This window comes from Xenopus tropicalis, chromosome 2, assembly GCF_000004195.4.
Source record: "Xenopus tropicalis strain Nigerian chromosome 2, UCB_Xtro_10.0, whole genome shotgun sequence".
Lineage (NCBI taxonomy): Eukaryota > Metazoa > Chordata > Amphibia > Anura > Pipidae > Xenopus > Xenopus tropicalis.
In genome coordinates, this window is record NC_030678.2 from 142,729,243 (window position 1) to 142,750,673 (window position 21,431).

Here is a 21,431-nt window from a genome sequence, read left to right on the forward strand (position 1 = left end):
ATTTTGCCATAAAAGTATTTGCCTGATGCTTTTACATTACCTGTCTGATCCCCCATGTTCCTGAAAGAGGGAGCGGCCATAGTTGTCTGTTTGCATTGGAAGCTATAACTGACAGGCTGAGAAGGGACAGTCTGGTTGGCAAAACAGTCAGGTTTAGGAACTTCAAGTAACAATTACTTACAGAAGCAAACATGTCAGCGAAAAACCATCAACACGACCTATAGGCAACTTTTTATGTATATTCATATTTTGAAAAGTAGTTTTTTCGTGTCAGTATCACTTTAATGAATTGGACTTAAGTTCATGTTAGAATAAACTTCTAGTTTCAGGTATATTGATTTTTTACAGTTTTAGTGTGTGTTCTGCATTTCTATTCTACTTTTCCATAATATGTAAAATGAAATGAAAAATGGCCTTTTTTGATCAGTGAGCCTAGCTACCAGAAAGCCAGTTTATTATTTTTATATGTTTATAACTTATTTGAATTCATTACCTCCTCTGTCCATCTCTGACTGGTTGCTAGAGTAAGCATTGCCCAACTAGAGAGGTTCTGAATACAATGTTAAATATAAAAATAAACACTGCAAAGTATCTTAGAATATACTTATCTTTGGCAGTACAGGTACTGTTTATTGTTTTACATGTAGTTGGTCCTTTTATTTCTCATACTGCATATTATATTTGGGGGCAGTTTAAATTTAAATGATTCGGTTGTACAAATCAGTTTATTGACAGACTAGGGCCATAAAAAATCCATTTTGAGGGCCATATTTGGCCTGCATGCCACTGGTTACTTTGGGTTACAGTGTATGTGCTAGTGTAAATGTTGTGAGCTTTATTAGTGTAATAACTTCTGTCTGTGCTGCATCACCACAGTTCCCTGTCCATGGTGCTGAATAATGTAGAGCCCTATGAATCTACCTGATATACAAATCTACCATATCCTGTACAGCAAACCCTATTTTACACCCCCAGATTTTACATTTTCTTGGAAGTGCTACTATTTTGTTTGCCAGTCCCACAAACACAAACTGCATTTCCTGTTTTGCAGATTTTATGTTGTCACTAAATCTTGATTCTACTGTATGTATTTCTGCCATGACTCATTTTTATTTAGCCTTTTCTTTAGTTTATAGTTAAAGGGGTTGTTCAACTTTGAAATAAGTTTTACTCAGATGTAGAGAGTAATATTCTGAGACAATCTGCAATTTGTCTTCATTTTTTCATTATTTGTCATTTTTGAATTATCAAGCTTTTTGTACACTATCTCTCTAGTTTGGAATTTCACCAGCTATCTAGTTGCTACCCGACAGTGGTTTTAAAGAGAGACAGGAATATGAAATGAGGAGGGCCTGAATAGAATGATTTTTGGCTCCTGGGGTCAGTGACCCCCATTTGAAAGCTCGAAAAGTTAGAATACTAAGGCAAATAATTAAAATAGTATAAAAAATGAAAACCTGTTGAAAAGTTGCTAAGAATTGCTTAGTTGCTAGGTTAATACTCCCTGCTGATTGGTTGCTGTGGGTTACTGCTCCTGAGCAAACTAAGTGCCTATTATTACCCATAACAGAGCTGTCAGCCCCCCCTATTTCTTTGGGAGTTATCCGAACTTGGTGACTCTCCTCCATTCCCCCGTCCCCCAGCAGCATTCTCAGATTTTTTCTGAAGTTACAGTGCACATGTGCAGTAAGCATTTGGTGACATAATTTGATGCATTTGCGCAAGTAGAATTTTTTGGCTTCAGTAGCAATGCATGTGACGTCCCTTCTGGAAATGTGCATGATGACGTTAAGCCACTTGCAGGTTTTGCCGAAAAATTGTGACGGCGCTCACCGCATTCCCCAGGTACCAGTTGACAGCTCTGCCATAATCACTGAAAATCTGTCCGGACCTGCCCAGTCTATAAGCAGGATTTGTGTTTGCTGGGCACTACTCCTCCTGTGTGAGAAAGGCGACGCTGTATGATTTCAGTATTCTAATTCAGTTTAAGTGTTTTTTCTGTGCCTTTGCCTTCCTTAGTTTTTCATATAATCTTTCAGGTCCAGCTACAGGCAGTTTTTCAAATAAAGGGCTATTTAAGCCTGTCTGTTCCACCTCTCTGTGCTGGATCCTTGAGCTTCCTTCTGTGGTCAGGCCTCTAAGTCCTGAGCTTCTGTTAGTGAATGAATTCTGCCCTGATCTTATACTGTACCTGTTAATCTCCAGTTCTGACCTCTGGCCTGTAACTTGCTGCCTGCCCTAGCCTTAGGACTGTCTAACAGACTTCACTTCTGTTGCTTATTAAACTTTCCATTTATAGCTGTTTTGCTATGGGCAAAACAAATCCAAATCCACATGGTTACGCAGCACATTGTCTACTTTATGACAGCTCTATACCAGTGGTTAGTCCTGTCAAAATGGATGTGAACATGATGTCACCTTGGCCTGCTGTAATCACAATGGCAATAATATCTACACATGAAAATTTAGGCAAAATAACAAATACTGGTATTCTCCCCAAACTATTTTGCTACTGTGGTGTATGTAATTCAGGTCAGATGTAATATATTTATGCAGTTTTAGTCCACAGGTATGTCTGTAGCCAAATAACCTGTATGTAATACGACCCAACTTTACTTAGTTTAAAAGACTTTGGAGATTTTCACAAAGCGTAATGCAACTAATTAGCAATTATTATACCTGTATGGTACTTGTGAAGTAACAGTTTTTAAGTAAATGACTCACTGGTTATCCTGGGTTACTGGGGAAAAGGGTTCATTTTGTAGTGTTCCTTGTATGACTTTAAATTCTTTATCAAGATGAACTGTTTTTGTGTTTTGTGATATAGAAAATTAGATTCTTTGTAGTGTATTCAGGATTTTTAGGCAATTTGTGACTGCAGCAGACCCATTGTGAGTGGACCACATTCATATCCCAACGCAGTTCAGGAGCTTTATAGCCTTTCTAATCAATATCTGACTGGCATTGATGGGATATTGGTCAGGAAGGCCAAGGTGTTGGCTAATAAGTTGGCGACTCATTGAATACTGACCAAACTGGGAGGTAGTAACAGCAGTTTGTTGGATGTTTAAGTCATACTGCTGATCTTTATCAATATTGATATTTATTATCCTCTATATATACTGGGTAATTCTGTAATGTTGCCAAGAACAGTGAGTCATTGTACCAAATGTAAGATGCTTAGATTTGCTGTTTTATCCCCAGCAATTAAATAGTGGGACTCTAACATAGTTTTGTGAAGAAAACCCTCTTTAATTGCTGTAATTATCCGTGGGTTCCTTCTTTACATAATATTACTGTGCCTCTTTTGGCAGTCATTGTATTATGTCGGATTTTTCTTAATTATATACTATTCCTTAAACATGTAGAAACCCTGCATAAAAGAGAAGCACTGTTGAAATGCCTATGAATGTTTTCTTTGTGTCTTGATGCGCCTTGTTGTACAGCTTCCAAATGTTTCCTTATTACTTTTTTAGATACCACAAGAAAAACTGCAGGATTAGGGTAGTTTCCCACCTCTTTACCTAGGAAAAGTCACTGCAACAAAACCTTTTTAAGAAACTAGTCTAATTATATTTACATGGCTTCACATCATCATTAAAAGTGGGGTTGAATGTCTATATACATGGCTACCATCAGAATATTCGGGGCCCTGCACAAATTATTTACATAGGGCCCCCCCTTCCCCATGAACCCAAGCATGCGGTACCAAAAATATTGGCCACGCCCTCTACACAAAATTGCTGGAACTTGTTGCATGTATTTTTTCCTTCCTGCCTCTTCTCTGCACTGTCATTGCTTAATATTGAAGCTATGTAACTTTTAGCATAAGTTACGTAAATTGACTGCATTCACATATCTTAATACTAAATGAGAGAACTGCAGAGTATTTGTTATAGCCCTCTCAATGGCTAGCACTTTACAACATAAACACACACACACACACACACACACACATATATATATATATATTTGCACTCCAGATGAAGGTTGACCCCCAATGAACTGACTGACTTTATTAGCACATTCATTTATCATTTTAATATTTTATATAAACAACATATTATAGAGTAACTTCGGTTGTTTAAGAAAAAAACTTATGTAACTCACATATCAAGCAATGACAAAGCAGAGCAGCGTGACAGGGGCAGGTAGGTGGGTTGGTTTAAACTTACAGCAAACACCCACCCGATGAATTAAAAAAATGAGAAGGAAAGGTCAAATCACTGGGTGGTGCCAAAAGGTTAGGCACCTCTCACTTACCTTATACCTCAGGCTGGAACTCCTGTTAGGAAAAAAACACATAAGCCTGGGGTAGATGCTGATGAGCAATCCTCTTCCTTCTCTCGTCAATGTTCGGAATTCTGTGGCTGGCACATGCAAAGCAGAGTGAAAAATCCAGCTTTTTTTGTTAAAACTCGACTTTTCACTCAATTGTGCATGCGCAAGTGGTGTGAAGACAGAAAAAGAAAGAGGATCGCTTTCTCGCAGCTATCCTGGGCGGGTGTGTTTTTCTTCTAACAGGAGCACCAGCCCGGGGGATATAAGGTAACCTATTCCAATCACCGAGGGTCCCCCAATAAACTTTATTAGCATATGGATTTATTATTTTTACTAGTTATATGAAATACAGGTATAGGATCCCTTATCCGGAAACCCGTTATCCAGAAAGCTCCGAATTACGGAAAGCCCATCTCCCATAGACTCCATTTTAATCAAATAATTTAGAATTTTTAAGCTGATTTCCTTTTTCTCTGTAGTAATAAAACAGAACCTTGTGATTGATCCCAACCAAGATATAAATAATCCTTATTGGATACAAAACAATCCTATTTGGTTAAATTAATGTTTTATTAATTTTTTAGTAGACTTAAGGTATGGAGATCCAAATTACAGAAAGACCCCTTATCTGGAATACCCTTGGTCCCGAGCATTCTGGATAAAGGGTCCTATACCTGTACTAATAACTTCATTTTAATGAATTGGATTTACTGAATATTGCATCTTACAATAAAGCAATGCCATGGCTTGTGGCAGTGGCAAGAGCTGCTTTGTGTCAAAACTTCTCTTGCCACTTCTTTGATAGCACTTCCATGTTTTCTTGTTGTTGGATGTCACTACTGCTTTGATAATGTGCCCATATTAGTGCCAATACTACCACTGACAGACAGTAATATGGGGCCTATAAAGATCATACAGTATACCAGTATAAAGACCATTCTTAGTCACTTCCTACTCCAAGCTCCAAAACCATATAGAGGCACAAGCCTACTCATACTCAAATTCAATTTGTGACACTGCCATATACCGCTTAAATTAAGTTCTGTTGTGCCGGTATTTTTGTGCTGTTTGTTACTGCCATATACTTGCCATTTAAACCGTGACCAAGTTTGCTTCTGTTGTCCTTTATTAAGCTCTGCATTAAATGACTGCGGTCACCTTTTGTGGCTTTTAAAGTCAAGTAAGCCGAAACCCGGTTCATCTCCAGAAAGTCTGATGATATTGGCATTACCCTGTATTTCGATTTTTCCTTGATTGATTATTTGAATAATGCATAGTGTTTTGTACTTTTTCTACAGGATATATATACCTTATCCTAATTAACCTGTCACATGAATACATGTTCTTTTACTTTAAGATGCTCTGTGTATAAAGGCTTTTAAATAAGAATTGAAAGGTTAAAATGGCCTTCAGTATATATACTATAATAATAGTGTAGCTAAACCCCAGGTTAGAGGTTTTGTTTTTAGACAAATCTGTGTTCTTGGACATTTTATAGCTACTTACCTTGCTGAAGTCTCAGGGTGGTGTACTTGGGCACAAATTTACTTCTCTGGATGCTTTTTGAAAATGCTATATATTTGGTCTATTGTTTTGAGATATTAATTCAGCTTCAGTGTCCGTTGAGCTGAAAACAGGAAAGTTATTTTTAAAACATTAGAAAATATGTTAGAAAAGCATTTGGATTATACCAATCTCACCTTATTAATATAATATAATGTGCCTTATGTTAATATACTTAGCTGTGGATTTTTAAATTCACTCTGTATTAGATTTCCAACCAGATCAAAGAGATAAATAGATGCACCTTCTTAATTCTAGCCTAGAACAGCACCTCCTACCTCCGTGGCATAATTGAAATTATTGGGCCTTACACCCCAACTTTAGGAATGAGATATTTTATACACATATTGAAACTTCTTATTGCCTCATTGGGTCTCTAATCAAAGGGTCTGTTTTTACTATGGTTACACTTCTGGTGGCAAATGGGGACATTTGTATTTGCCAATAAAGGAGTTGGGACCAGGATCAAGTTTAGCATAGTGTGCCATTGGTTTATTGCTGTGGGATTGGAAATTTGCTAAGTACCCCACAAGAATAGAAAAGGTATGTAACTGTGTTCTCTTCTTCCCAATGGTTTTAGTACAGAGTCTTCAATTATGGTTTCCATTACAATCTTCTTTTTAATCTCTCAGTTGGAAAAAACACTTTACACAGACTATTCCAATATTCAGAATTATTTTGAATTATTTTACCTATAAGATGGTATATTTTTTAGAATCAATTCTATTATTTTGTCTTTAAAATGATTTTTGTAGTAGTTTGTCATATATATCTGGCTGATATGAAGTTTCTTATCTGAAAAGGTGATCCGAAGTGAATAAAAATAAGCAACTGCTATGCAGGGCTTAATTTGACCTGTGCTTTAGTTTGTGCTGCAGTTATAATTATTTTCTCTAAATAAATGCGCTTGGGAAAAACAAAGGAGAGGAAGCTAAGTGGAAAACCAGCAGGCACAAGGTCTGGAAACAGAACAATCTAAACTCCATGTAAGGATTACGGGGGCTGTAATTTGGTCCTCCTACTCATGATTCTTGTGCTCCAATGCGGCAATAAAACACATTTCTAAGTGCTAGGAATATTGGGCTACACAAAGACTCCTGAACTAGAAGAAATTTTCAGTAAGAAACTAGAATAGAGTTACAGAAAAATGTTTGCTGCAAGGCTCCAGGTACTTGCTTCTCTGCTAGGTAGCACAGGAATTAAAGGGGTACTGAAGTCCAATCAGAATTACATTTTAACAGCTATCTTCTTTTACCTCCAGCAGGAGCAGTTTGGCAGGTTTCAAATTAAAGGCCTGAAGACTAGACCTTTCTTTGTGTTCACCTTTGCACCATGAACTCTTCATACTTACACTAGCTTAGCAGCTAAAGTTAAAAAATAAGTTGCCATATTGCTGGCAAATAAGTCATTTCATCCCAAACCATGTAGCAGACAGGTAAAGTACAAGGATTAACTGGACTCTATAATCAGCCACCAAATATCACAGTATGAATGTAAATGACCAGAGGGTCAAGAGTGGAAGAGTGGAAGATCTGATAAAAATAAACTTAACATATAGTGGGGCCTGTACTAAATTTTTGGCTCCTTGGCTACTCTGTCATCTTGGGCAGGTTTGATTAAAATTGTTTCCTAGTTTTGGTACTACAAGGGGAGATGTTTACCAGCGGATAAAGAAAAATTCCACCTGTAAAAGATATTAATGAGTATTTTTCTGAAAAATATGTGGGGATTTGTCTTTCCACCTGTAGCTAACTATGCCTTTATATTGATTTAATGTGAGGTTTGCAAAGTACCATGCCAAAAAACGGTCACAGTAAATCTGTTTTAAAACATTTCTTTCAAAAATATTTATCGCATGTCTTTTTCATTCCTGTTAGTAATTATCACCTTGGTTCCACTAACTGTAAACTATGTATACAGAAGTGTCAATATATAGCACTGACTGATTGTCCATGTAAAAATATAATTTTTCTTTGTCAACAAAGCCATGTTTTCCATGGAAATATCTTGCTAAATGCTAATGATTCATGCTTTATTGACAACTTCACTATAATTCCCTCTAATGTAAATACTGGCGTTAATACTGTTTCTGACTTTAATTACTAGGAGCAAACAAACTGTTAAGCCTTATTAACATAATATCTTGGTTGCTGTTTTCATTTTATTCCAGGGGAAGAGCTTCTAGCACCCAAGGTAACCCCACGGCCAACACCACCTCCACCTTCTCCATCTGCCCACTCGTTGGTGAAGGGGGCCCTAGTCATGTGCCTCTTCTGTGTATCCCTAGATATGGCCTTGTTTGTTATAGATAGTTTTCCCTCTTAAAGCAATAATGACATAGGCGTTAAGTGGCAAGGAGCTTACACCACCCCAGTAAATGCTTGGCATTGCACATGGTGATATTAAGCATGTGTTGCTGCTTGCTGATGTTGCTTGTAGAAACAATTTGGAACTTGGCAGGGAATATTCCAATTAAGCATATAAAAATATCTTTCTATGCTGTAGTCAAATCCTTCTAGCTTGTAAATAGATTAATTATACGTAGCTGTTAAATGATATTGCCAGTTGAAGCCAATGCTGGTGCCCGCCGTATACAGCTTCTGCCTCATAATTTTCACTTTACTTGTATCTGCCTGTCCCTGTCTGTGCAGAGTGGACTTCGGCCTGAAAATACATATTTTGGGGAAAATGAAATAAAGTGAATGGCAGGAGACAGAGGCATTATTGGTTGTGCACTACCTGCCTTTGGAGTAATGGCCAGGTGTGCTGTTAGCCTTAGGTCTGGCGCTGCTGCAACTTGCCAGTAATTATACCTTGCTAGAAGTGTTCACTCTGTGTTTGCGTACTGATTTCTCAGGTTAGGGAAGAGGGCAAGGATAGTTGGAGAGACCTAAGCACTAGTAGGAGGGATACATGAATGAATTAAGTGAATTTACTTTTATTTTAAAGATAATCAGTGTATGTCTGGTAAGAAATTAAAACTGTGAAGCTTATTTCCTCTTTCCCTCCAAGAGGACATTCTTGTGAATTCTCCAAATATCGGCATTAAAACATTAATGAGCTTGCAACCATTACAGCAGAATGCTCACTGACCTAGCACTACTGTACTCTGATGTGAAAGGTTAGTGAGAATCAAAGGGATGCTTCAAAAACCTTCTTATTATTTGGTACTGCTGCATCTACATTTTGGTCAGGTCTATGTCCTTTTCACACATGAAACACTTTGCATGCATCTCAGCATAGAATGACTGTAATTGAAAATGATTTCCAGAAAAGGCCATTCCAAAGTGATTTTCAATTCTTTATGCCACTCTTGAGTTGAAGGTCAGGCTGAGAAAATGAAGAAAAATAGCATGCATATGAAGCGTATTCTTTTTCCTAAAAAAAAAATAAGAGGTAAGAATACTAATGTGTTTACAGTGAATAAAATGGAAGGTGTCTTTTTTGTCTTTATCTTGTTTAAAATTGCATTTCTGGGAGATAGTTTGTTTCCATACTATTAAAGTTATGACCCATTATTGGAGCACCTGTTAACATTTTGGGTTTCTTTTAATATAGAGTGTCCCTATAATATTTATGTGGTGTCAGTGTTATTTCTTTGCCTTGATGATTCCAAAGACTGAATTGGGGTTTCTTTTTCAATTTTCCATGATAAATGACCATTCATGTGGTTTTCAATTGAAGAATGTAATCTAGTTTGAGTAAACCAAATCACGGCACTACCAATACCTTTCTTGTAAAGTCCTTATTTTGCTAAGCGCAGTTTTGTTTTTCTGACATTTTTGCAGTTGTGTTGCTCAGAACAACCCATTTTTCTGCTCATTATTGCTTCTTCCCTAATAAGTTAATCCAGATTTACAAAATTGTAAGACAAGCATCAGCGGCAACCACTTTGCTACTCTTTGTATGTATTTTTTCCTGTTAAGCTCTTTCAGTGCTCTAGTCCAACAGTTTTACTGTGTGTTCTTGGAATGGTTTTGTTAAGGCAACTAATCGAGGGTAAATTCAATATTTTCATTTTAAGGGTTTCTCCTCTAGTGGAGCGTAAAAACATACACCTTCAGAAATGGCTCTGTTAAAGTGACTGTGTGTCTTAACCCTGACTTTTATTGTGATGTAGAGTGGCATTCTAAAATAATGTGTCATTGCTTTCTACCTTTTATTTATTGTGTTTCTACAGTGACTGGGCACCATCTTCTGTGCATGTTGAGACTGCCCATTGATGGCATCCTTTTGGAAATCTTTTTTTCCATTGGCCACAGAAGTATTACAGCAATATTTTAGGAGCCTTATGGGATCCCTTTTGTCTATTTGCATACATATGAGGCGGTCTCCTCAACCCTTTTGATTTGTTTGTGAATCCCCACTCCTGGCTGTACCTAAGCTGAAGGGCGAAACGGATCTGTAGTTGGGAATCTGATCAGCTATTATCCTGGCTTCTGCTTTAAAACCCCAGTGGGTGGGCTTTAGCCTATAGAATAAACACATGTAAATGGAATTTTTTTACGAGCCTTATGGAATTAGTTCCCACAATCCCCTTTGTCTATTTGCATAGATATGAGGTGGTCTCTTCAACCATTTTGATTTGTTAGCAATAAGAGGTCCACAGCAGCTCCCCTTCTTCTGATCTTGTTAGGTGACCTTTTAAGTGCCAATGTGACTCAAAAGCTCATTGTACTCTGGGCTGTTGTTAAAAATACAAGATAAACGGCAGTTTACTGAAAACAATGAGGTTACATCGGTCATTGAAGCTAATTCTGTAGGGCTTATTCTTGTACTGGTTTGTATGCTAGCTCGTACTGTGAAAGTAACTTAATTACTGCATGACGTATATATTGTGTATTGTGAGTCGATTTCCAAATTCAGGTGATGTACAGTAACTCAGGGTATGTGTAGTGAATCAGCAGAGGATGTTTTGTATAAAGTGTACCTTTTTAGATTTTGTGTTTTTTTATGTTTTTTTTTATTTATTTTACCTAAAAGTGTATACCTGCTACGATATGAATTTTCATTTTATGGGGAAGTATTGCTTGTGGTAAAATATATTGGAGTGAATAATACAGAAAGACAAGAAATTTTTGAAAACTATTTTTCTGTTAGCACATCAGTGCTATGTAATCAGAGATATTGCTAGTCACAGAGTGCAGGGGTGAAATTAAGTCTACTAATTAAAAGAAAAAATGACTATCACTGTAACCACCGTAACCACCCAGGGAACAATGTTGCATGCCGAAGACTAATTGGGATTGCCACAAAGCAGGAGAGGATATTTGTTTGTAATAGAAATATAATTCAGGTTGAACACAAAACATGTATTTTTCTAAGCAGGCCATTTCTTTAAAATGTGAGAAAATCACTTTTTTTATCATTACGCCTTTATCTTGGGTGAGAGAAAAAATGTAAACATTTAAATATGTTGTAAATGGATTTCAGCGCAATTTAGTTGATAAATTTAATTGGTTTTTTTTTTATTTCTGTTTATAACAAAATAAACAGGTCCTAGATCTTAGTTGGGGCTGTTTCAGCATAAATGATCTTGTAGAATTCCATATATAGTATCCTTTTCAAGTATTAATAACACTTGATATGCAAGTCTTTGTCTTACGCACATTATGTTAAACAGCCTCTCTATATATTTAAAAATAACTGCTAAGTGAACAGAGTGTTTTTATGCTTTTGCCAGTAATTCTGCTAGAACTTCTGTTGCTATTCATTTATTTTCTTTTTTTAATTCTGAAAGCATCGGTCTCATTAGAATGATCTGTCTCTTTCAATTTATTGTTTTGCCTGCAGGAATTATGAAAGATTAACAATTAATGTAACAGTAATGATGCTTTGTGCTTTGCTTAACAAAGTTATCATGCAGTTCTCATCAGCTTTGAGAGACTGGGGAGTGTGTTAAGGATAATGTATTGGTAGAGGCTGTCCAGTGAAATTAGCCATAGGCAGGGCTAGTTGTTAGGAATCCTGCCTTGTACGACTGGGGTCATAGGATAGAGGTCACCAGGACATTATATGCAAGAGCTCTGTGTGTTCTTCTTGTGTCTGTGTGGGTTTCCTGGAGGTACAGGTATGGGACCCATTATCCAGAATGCTCGGGACCTGGGGTTTTCTGGATAAGGGATCTTTCCATAATTTGGATCTCCATAACTTAAGTCTGTGCTAAAAATAATTTAAATATTGAATAAACCTATTGAATAGGGATTGTTTTGCTTCCAATAAGGATTATTATATCTTAGCTGGGATGAAGTACAAGATACTGTTTTATTAATACAGAGAAAAAGGAAATCATTTTTAAAAATAAGATGTATTTGCTTATAATGGAGTCTATGGGAGATGGCCTTTCCGTAATTTGGAACTTTATGGATAACGGGTTTCCGGATAAGGGATCCCATACCTGTACTGTAATTTCCTCCCATACTTCAAGGCATTTAGGCTTCTGATAAAATTGACTTTAGTGTGTGATAGAGACCGTAAATTGAAAGCTCCATTAGGTAGAGACTGATGCAGAGGATGATGGGACGGGTTGTGATGTGATTTGGGGGTTGAAGCCATGACGTGGGGGGGCAGAAAAATGGGTGGATCAGGAGGGGAAAGGATGAATTTTATTGGTAAATGGTTGAGGAAATGAGTGGGGCAAAGAAGGGGCCTGTGAGTATTGATAAGTTGCTAAGCGCGGAGAGGGTATAACAAATTTACCAGCAAGTACATTGCTGGTTAATTTGTAACACCAGTGCCGGCCCTAGCTGGTGATTTACTGGCTAGGATGGTTAAAAGCCAACCAGGTGGCAACTCTAAGGGGCAGATTTATCAAAATGTGAGTTTAGAGCTTAATACATAAAAACTCACCCACATTCTAGTCATTCCTATGGGATTTTTAGACCTGTATTTATCAATGGGTGAAAGTTAGAACTCACTATTTGATAAATACGCTTCTAAAAATCCCATAGGAATGAATAGTATATGGGTGTTTTTGTGTATTAAGCTCCAAACTCACATTTTGACAAATCTGCCTCAAAATGTAAAATGAGTTCTATATGTTTAGGAAGTGGAAGGGTCCAATAGATCATGCTGAGTTATAAAAGCAACAGATAATGCTGCAGATGCAGTACATAACCATATTAAATGACCAGATTCCAGCTGATCTGTTGGCTGGTCAGATAATTTAAACCTGAAACTTTAACAAAAAATGCTTACAAATAGGTTGGAAAAATATGCTTTATTCTGTAGTCAAAGAAATGCTTTCATATTTATATTACTGTTATAGTTATTACATTTTCTAAATTTACTCACTGTATTCAAACAAAATTCATCAGTCTTGCAACAAAATGTCAATAGCCATAAGCACACTTTTAAAAAAGTAGTGGTGAATAAACATTCATTTACTAGATTTTGGTGCCTTTGTATGCGATTTAAATGCAGGCTAATTAGAGATGTCTAATTTATTCGGGAAATTAGTTGTAATGCAACAGTTTCCTCAACTTCTAATAATTTTTAGTAACTTTCCTATTCTTTAACATCATAATTTGAGTTTTTTCTTCCAGTAAGATTAAAAAATAACCCTACCTTACATAAAGTATTAAATATTAGATTATCTAAAGTCTGTCAGTTCTTTTGCCAATTGTGTTCATACCTCTAGTTCCCTTAGAGATGTGAATATCTTCAGAAATCACTTCCACTCTTATAGTTCTGTAAATGTTACTAGTACCAAGTTCACGTAGAAAAGTAAATTGGAAGAGCTAGGCATCAACCAAAACCCACTAGCAGTCTAGGATGGATTGCATCACCAACAATTGATATATATATATATAGATATATTGTAACTGGTGATGTACAGGTATGGGACCCATTATCCAGAATGCTCAGGACCTGGGGTTTTCCGGATAAGGGATCTTTCCGTAATTTGGATCTCCATAACCTAAGTCTGCTAAAATTCATTTAAATATTAAATAAACCCAATAGGCTTGTTTTGACCCCAAAAAGGATTAATTAGATCCTAGTTGGGATCAAGTACAAGGTACTGTTTTATTATTACAGGGAAAAAGGAAATCATTTTTAAAAATTAGAATTATTTGCTTATAATGGAGTATATGGGAGATGGCCTTTCTGTAATTCTAAACTTTCTGAATAAGGGGTTTCCAGATAAGGGATCCCATACCTTTACTCTAAAAGTGCCAGTCATCTCTCTCCATTCAGCTTTTATAGACAATTCGGAACACAACAGAGATAAATGATTGTTTTTAGTATACAGGTTTACAGTATACAGTATTTAAATTCTCTATTTTCTAAAACTGATATTACAGGTGTTGGACCATTTATCCAGAATGCTCAGGACCTGTGGTTTTTCAGAAAAGGGGGCTTTTAGTAATTTGGATCTTCATACCTTAAAGGAATACTGTCATAGGAAAACATGTTTTTTTAAAAACGCATCAGTTAATAGAGATTCTCCAGCAGAATCCTGCATTAAATATCCTTTTTTCAAAAACCCAGATTTTTTCTATTTAATTTTGAAATTTTACATGGAGCTAGCCATATTCTTCATTTCCCAGGATGCCACAGCTATGTGACTTATGCTCTGATAAACTTCAGTCACACTTTACTGCTGTGCTGCAAGTTGGAGTGATATCGCCCCCTTCCCAACAGCTGATCAGCAGAACAGTGGGAAGGGAGCAGGATAGCAGCTCCCAGTAGATATCAGAATAGCACTCAATAGTAAGAAATCCAAGTCCAGCTTGGGACTCCTCCAGTTACAGGGGAGTAGGAGAAACAATAGATTAACTGAAAGCAGTTCTAATGTGTAGCACTGGCTCCTTCGGAAAGCTCAGACTCACAATGCACTGAGATGGCGCCTGCACACCAATATTACAACTAAAAAAAAATACATTTATTGGTTCAATAATAAAATGTTAAATGGTAGAGTAAATTATTTGCTATGTAAACAGTGTAATTTAGAAATAAAAGTATACAATTAAAATCATAACTTTAAGGGGCCCATTCATCAAAGCACGATTACTTCCAAATACAAAAAAATCGTATTTTTTCTGTTTTCGTACCTTGCGTATTTTTGCCTATTTTTTTGCTAATTTGTGCGACTTTTTCATACTGTGCGTCAATAATTATGCTAAATGATCGTGTTTTCCCAATGAGTACGAAAGTTTCGGATTCATTCAAGCTTCGGTATCGTGACTTTCCTTGGGCAAGGTTGAAGCTGCAAAGTGCCGTTGTGTTCTAAGGGAAGCTTCCAAAAACATGCACAGAAGGATCAAACTCAGAAAGGTTTTCCAGCCGTTCTACAGCAAAGATCTACAGCAATGTGTCCAATCAGTGCCCTAAATGCAGAGATGAAATATGCTCCCTGTTTCATGTGTTTTGGCCATGCCCAATAGTTCAAAGATTTTGGAGCAATGTTCTCTGGTACCTGAATGAGATGATTGCTCTACCAAAAATTCGCTCCCCAGAGCTCTGTCTTTTAGGTTTAACAGGGGGGCCTACAGCTCTGGTCCAGAATGTGCTATTTGCAGTTGTTTATACTATGCTAAAGAGGCAATTTTAATGTGCTGGAAATCTATTGACCACCCCCTCCCTTACAATTATGGCAAAAACTAGTGAAGACATGAGAATAGTTTTACATACCAACCTTGTCAGAAGTCACTTGCTAATTTACTTACATATTTCCAAAAAGTACAATAAAACCATGGCATATCTTTCTTACGCACCTGCTTTGTCAGCAGTCATTTGGGTGCCTTGCTTTTTTTTTTTTATTTCCAGCGTGCAATAAAACCCTGGCATATCTTTTTACATCCATATTTGTGCGGATTAGTATGCTTCTTTGTAACAAGGAAAAACTGTCCACTTAAGTGCCTAGTCTTTGTCTTTGGAAAGCCAGCACATAGTCTTTTTATAATGCTATCAGTTACATAGTTACATACTTAAATTGAGTTGAAAAAAAAGACAATAAGCTATCAAGTTCAACTGCTTCAAATAATCTCAATGTGTGTGTGTGTGTGTATATATATATATATATATCCTATAATCCTATATATATTTTTCTTAGCTTAATTTCCCAGCAGTCTCCTTTGTTTATGTAGACATGCTAGACTTTCACATTTCCTATTTTAATATTCTATGCATGTGCAGTTCAAGAAAGGCAAGGTAGGGACATCTCCAGGTTGGTGCATTTTTTCCATAAAGGAGCATTAGTCTGGGGAAAAATGTAGTGATTAAATTCACTAGGGGTTGCCTTAAACCTACAGTGAAATGGATTTTTCTTTTCTTTTAAAGTGAATCATAAAAAAAAAATCTTTAAACATCTTTAAGACCAATTTTGGGTTCTGGCCCAAAGGCTAAGTATCCCTGTCTTAGTTAAGATCTAGCTCATATCTTTTAGCTCTACGCTGGTTTCAAGCATGTAAATCTGGATATGACTACATATATTATGTGCTTGCATTCTAGCCCAGGTACCTGAAGTGGAACAGAGGTTACATCAACTTCACTGGCTCAGGAAGGTCTAGGTTACTTTATTGGAGGCAATTTATACAACATTGAACAGGACCCAGAAGTTTATTTAAAAAGTGTATGGGATAGCTCATAGGACAATACAAATCCTGACTTTATAGCTATATGTAAGTATGTTACCTATAACAGAGTCTTGTGACCCGACCTTTCTTGTATGAAGTAAGGTCATGTGGCTTGCTGGATATGAATGGGCTTATTTATTAAAAGCATTGGAATATCAGCGAATAAAGGGAGGTTGGTATGGTGCCAACCATATATACATAAATAATGTCATATATAATCTTAACAGTCAAGACCAGCAAATTAGGTGCATAAATGTAGTCTTCTTATCTAGCCTGACTAGGGACTGCATTGCCCTTATGTTCATGGCATGTCCAGTCTCTGCTTATCATTGGGTTTGAAGACATAGAGGTTCCCATGAGCTAAATTAGAGATTAATAAATGTGCAAGACTGCTAAAATCATTGTTAAAACTCTGCAAACATAACAAAAGCTTTACAATAATAATGAAAATTTTTTCTCTAACTATATCCATATATCGTGTGTTAAAGTAGAATACTGGAAGCCTGAATAATAGTTTTCTTTAATACAGTGGAAACATGTTTTGTATCTATTAAAAGGGCATTAAAGCAGGCCTTCTTAGGTGGGTGTTGGCTGCATCTTGTTTGCTTGTTTGAAACCTTTGTGCTCATTAGGAAACTCCTTTACACAAATGGAGAAGTTTGATCAAAACTATATGTTTTGTTTTACAGAGATCTGATGAAGAGGCCATTGTAGATCAGGGTGGAACTAGCTCAGTACTTAATATTCACTATGAAAAAGAAGAACTTGAAGGTAAGGTCGGACATGAATACATCTACAGATAAAATAGTTTAGCCTATGTTTGTTCTAATTATCAATCTTGATACACGGATAACAACAATTATGTTACATGCTTTTATCCAGAATGGAAACATAACGCCTTAAATGTAAAATATTTTAAGGACAGCCTTAACCCAAGTTTGTATAATATGTGGTTGCATTTTTTGCTTGGGGCATGCTCACTAATTAGTGCTGGATGCATTATGGGCTTTACTAAGGATGATATGTTACAAGAGTTGCACAGAACTGACATACTACTGGAAGCATATACGAGCTCTACAAAATTGGGCTCTTTGGGTCAGGGTACTCGTATTAAGATTAAAAAAACATAGTCATCATAGTAAATTAAAAACACTAAGGATTGGGAAAACTACAATTCCCTTGACCGGAGAGCAAAAAGTTTTTAGTTCTCCCCCCATACTTAGGGATTATTCATTTGAATGAAGATTTAGTCAGCACACCACTGGTCCATCAGTAGTGTAGGTACCCATGCGCACCACCTGCTGTATACTAGAAGTTGCTAACTGGGATCTTTTCAAATATTTGTTCAAAATATCTTTTCTTGTTTTCTTTGCATAGTTTTTTACATTTTATTCATTGGCTGCTTTCCTCCCCTATTTTTCCTGCATTAAATGCTGCTCATATATTATAACAGCAACCAGAAAGCACTTCTTCTTTTTCTGATGCTAGTCTCCGCAGCGCTGAAGTGGTTAACGGCATAAATTTCTTTGGACCGAGAGTGGTACTCATTTTACTACAAATGGCTACAGTCTCTTTAATGCTTACAATCCCTGATTAAGTATAAACACTGTTTTTATATGATCTAGAGCAGGGGTTGGGAACCTTTTTGGCTGAGAGAGCCGTAAACACCACATATTTTAAAATGTAATGCCGTGAGTGCCATACAATATGTTTGGCTGCGGATGCTGCGGGGCAAGGTAGGGTGGGTCCCAAGGATGCCGGATGCAATGCAGAGGAGGGCGTGGCCTGCGCTCGTCGGATAGAAGACGTGTTCGAAGGGTTAGAACACGTCTTCTATCCGCCAAGCGCAGGGGCAAGGTAGGGTGGGTGCCAAGGATGCCGGATATGATGCGGAGGAGGGAGTGGCCTGCACTCGGCAGATAGAAGACGTGTTCTAAGGCTTAGAACACGTCTTCTATCCGCCAAGCACAGGCCACACCCCCTGTTATTTTTTTTATTAAAGATTTGGCAGCGAGCCAGATGCAACCATCAAAAGAGCCACATCTGGCTCCCGAGCCATAGGTTCCCTACCCCTGATCTAGAGTTTTAACATGAGAAATACAGAATTTGTGGGGTGTAATATTAAGCTAATTTGTTTATGAATAAATTCAGAACGTATTTTAATTCACATTCTTTGGTTTTATGTTACTTCAAGGGGTAGATCACCTTTTAATTAACTTTCAATAAAATGTACTAATTTTTCTGTCAGTCTTCATTTTTATTTATATATTTTGAATTATTTACCTTATTCTTCATCACCTCTTCAGTTTAGAATTTCATTAGCTATCTTAATGCTAGGGTCCAGTATACCCTAGCCATAGGCAATTGTTTGAATGAGAGCTGAGACATGTTAAGAAAATGAGACTTGAAAGAAAGAGATTTGAAGATAGAAGATTTGGAGGGAGCCTGGATATGAAGATAAGTAATAAAAGTGCAAAGCAATAGCTTTTTTGGCTGTGTCCTGACCCCCATCTAAGGGCTCTGGCACACGGGGAGATTAGTCGCCCGCGACAAAACTCCCTGTTCGCGGGCGACTAATCTCGGTGGGATGGCACACGCTGCGCCTCGCAAGGCATTTTCGGCGATTTTCGCCACGTGTTCCATCCCATCGTCGCCGGTGGGATGGCAACTGATGGCAACTCGGGGAGATTAGTCACCCGTGAACAGGGAGATGTGTCGCGGGCGACTAATCTCCCTGTTCGCGGGCGACTAATCTCCCCAAATTGCTATCCCACTGGCGACAATGTAAGTCGCCGGTGGGATGGCACACGCTGTGCAGTCGATTTCGGCAAATCGCCGAAGTTGCCTCACGAGGCGTTTTCGGCGATTTGCCGAAATCGCGCCGCTGCGTATGCCATCCCACTGGCGACTTACATTGTCACCGGTGGGATGGCAACTGATGGCAACTCGGGGAGATTAGTCGCCCGTGAACAGGGAGATTTGTCGCGGGCGACTAATCTCCCCGTGTGCCAGAGGCCTAAAAGCTGAAAAAAGACAGAAGAGGAAGGCAGATGACTCAAAATTGTTTAAAAACTGGACAATAAAAAAACTGATAAGACATTCTGTAACATCCTGAAAGGAACCACCCCTTTAAAAATCATGAACTCACAGTGAGGTATTTGAGTGCTAAGAATGCTATTCTAGCAAGCCCAGAAATACCACCGCTCTCTATTAGTTTAGCATATAAAAGTCCTCTCATAAATCTGCACATGCTTCTTTGTTTACAAAAGTCACTAAGGCAACACATTTCAAGCATATGCTTAGTAAATTGCCTGGAATGAATAATGTATATCTTCCCAGAGTATCTTCTATGTCTTCTTCAGCCTTAGTATGGAAATGCTTTATTGCTTATAAAAGGATGTTTTCACCTGGAAGAAAGAACGGTCCCTAGTTAAAATTGTTTCTAAAGATCATGAAATGTAAAACAAAAGCTACATATAAGAGTGTTTTAAATTGAAAACTTGGCAGCCCTTTATTATCTTTGTTTGCAGACGGTAGGGTTTCATGAATCATTTAGCCGCTATGTACCTCTCTATGTTTATAAAGAACGGATTGCATGAATTATTGAATTGTCACTGTTTGCTGCTGCTATTTTGTAACAGGACAAAAAAAGAAACAAACTATGTAATCTCACAAGGCTCTTAAAAAATCATATCTATCAATCTGTCTGTCTATATACAGGAATATGATCCAATGTCCAGAAACCCATTATCCAGAAAGCGTAGAATTATGGGAAGGCCATTTCCCATTGACGTTATTTTAATCAAATAATTAAAAGGAGAAGTCCTTTGCATTAAATGGGGAAAAAAGGCATGGTTTTAGTAATTTGTATTAATTGGAGTAGTTTTAAAAATCTAAATTGTATATTGTGATTTGTTAATGGAAATATAAACAGAGCACAGTATGTCGCACTGCTTTATATATATATATGGGGCCTAGTGCCAGTGCTGTTTCCAATTGCTTGCTTAACTGAAAGCTTGGCTTTTACTGAATGATTTGTTATTTTGCACAAAGCCAGAGGTAGCTCCACAGCAACAAAAACACAGCTATTCCTGTCTTGACATTCATTTGCATAATCTAACTGGCATTTCATTTGATGTTACATATAATTTATCTTCTTATTGCTTATAGGTCCCCAGGCTTAATGGTGACAAGTCTATGATATTCTCATACTCTGTACAAATAAGAAATCAGTGTGGTAATGAGTTTCTGTCTCATTTGCAAAGCAGTCTTATTCACTATAGATAGACAAGGACCATGCACTCAACTGATATGTAATGGTTTATTTTTGTACATCAGCCAATTGTAAAGAATATGCAGGTTGAAAGGTAATAGCTATATTTAGATGAGTATAGATATTTTTTTGTGATATATTCTTATACCACTGCTGCTAGAACATAATTATTCATTGATGGAAGCATCTATTTAAAGCACAGAATACATACGGGAGGAAAATAATTAAATTTGAATTTCCGCCAGTGTGAGCACTTACCAGTATTTATTGCATGTTGTTGTTTTATTTTAGATTAGGTTTTATAATTTTACCTGGCAATGCAAAGATTTAGCTGTACTGTGAAATAGCGTTTATATATGGCATTGTGATAACTGTTACATTGTGTTTGTGATACCTGTGTGTTTTCTTGCTTTTTTATAAGAATTTTTGATGCTTACATATGCACAGGAAATTAAATTTGAGTACAGTAGTTTAGCCCTTTGGCTCTGACCTGCATACAGCATTATGTACAAAAAGAATATTTTCTCAAGATTTCTGTTGTACAGGGCTTGCTCTATAGATTTCCTTTATTCATTTTTGAATATCAAGTGCAGCCTTAAAGGAGAAATAAACCCTAATAATTAATATGGGCAGAAATAGCATATTTAATATATGGAACTTTCGCACCTGCTTAAAGGTTCAGCATCTCTATAACAGTAATGATCAGGACCTCAAAGTTGTCACAGGAGATTCCCTAT

The 21,431-nt window shown here is 37.1% G+C and overlaps 1 protein-coding gene across 1 annotated transcript in view; it reads left to right on the top strand.

The window, feature by feature from the left end:
- Positions 1 to 21,431, top strand: part of slc4a8 (solute carrier family 4, sodium bicarbonate cotransporter, member 8) — a 90,149-nt gene that overhangs the window by 20,999 nt on the left and 47,719 nt on the right. The window contains exon 2 of the mRNA XM_002933706.5: positions 17,111 to 17,192. Within this exon, the coding sequence (XP_002933752.2) occupies positions 17,111 to 17,192 (82 nt within the window). The remainder of the gene's footprint in view (positions 1 to 17,110; positions 17,193 to 21,431) is intronic.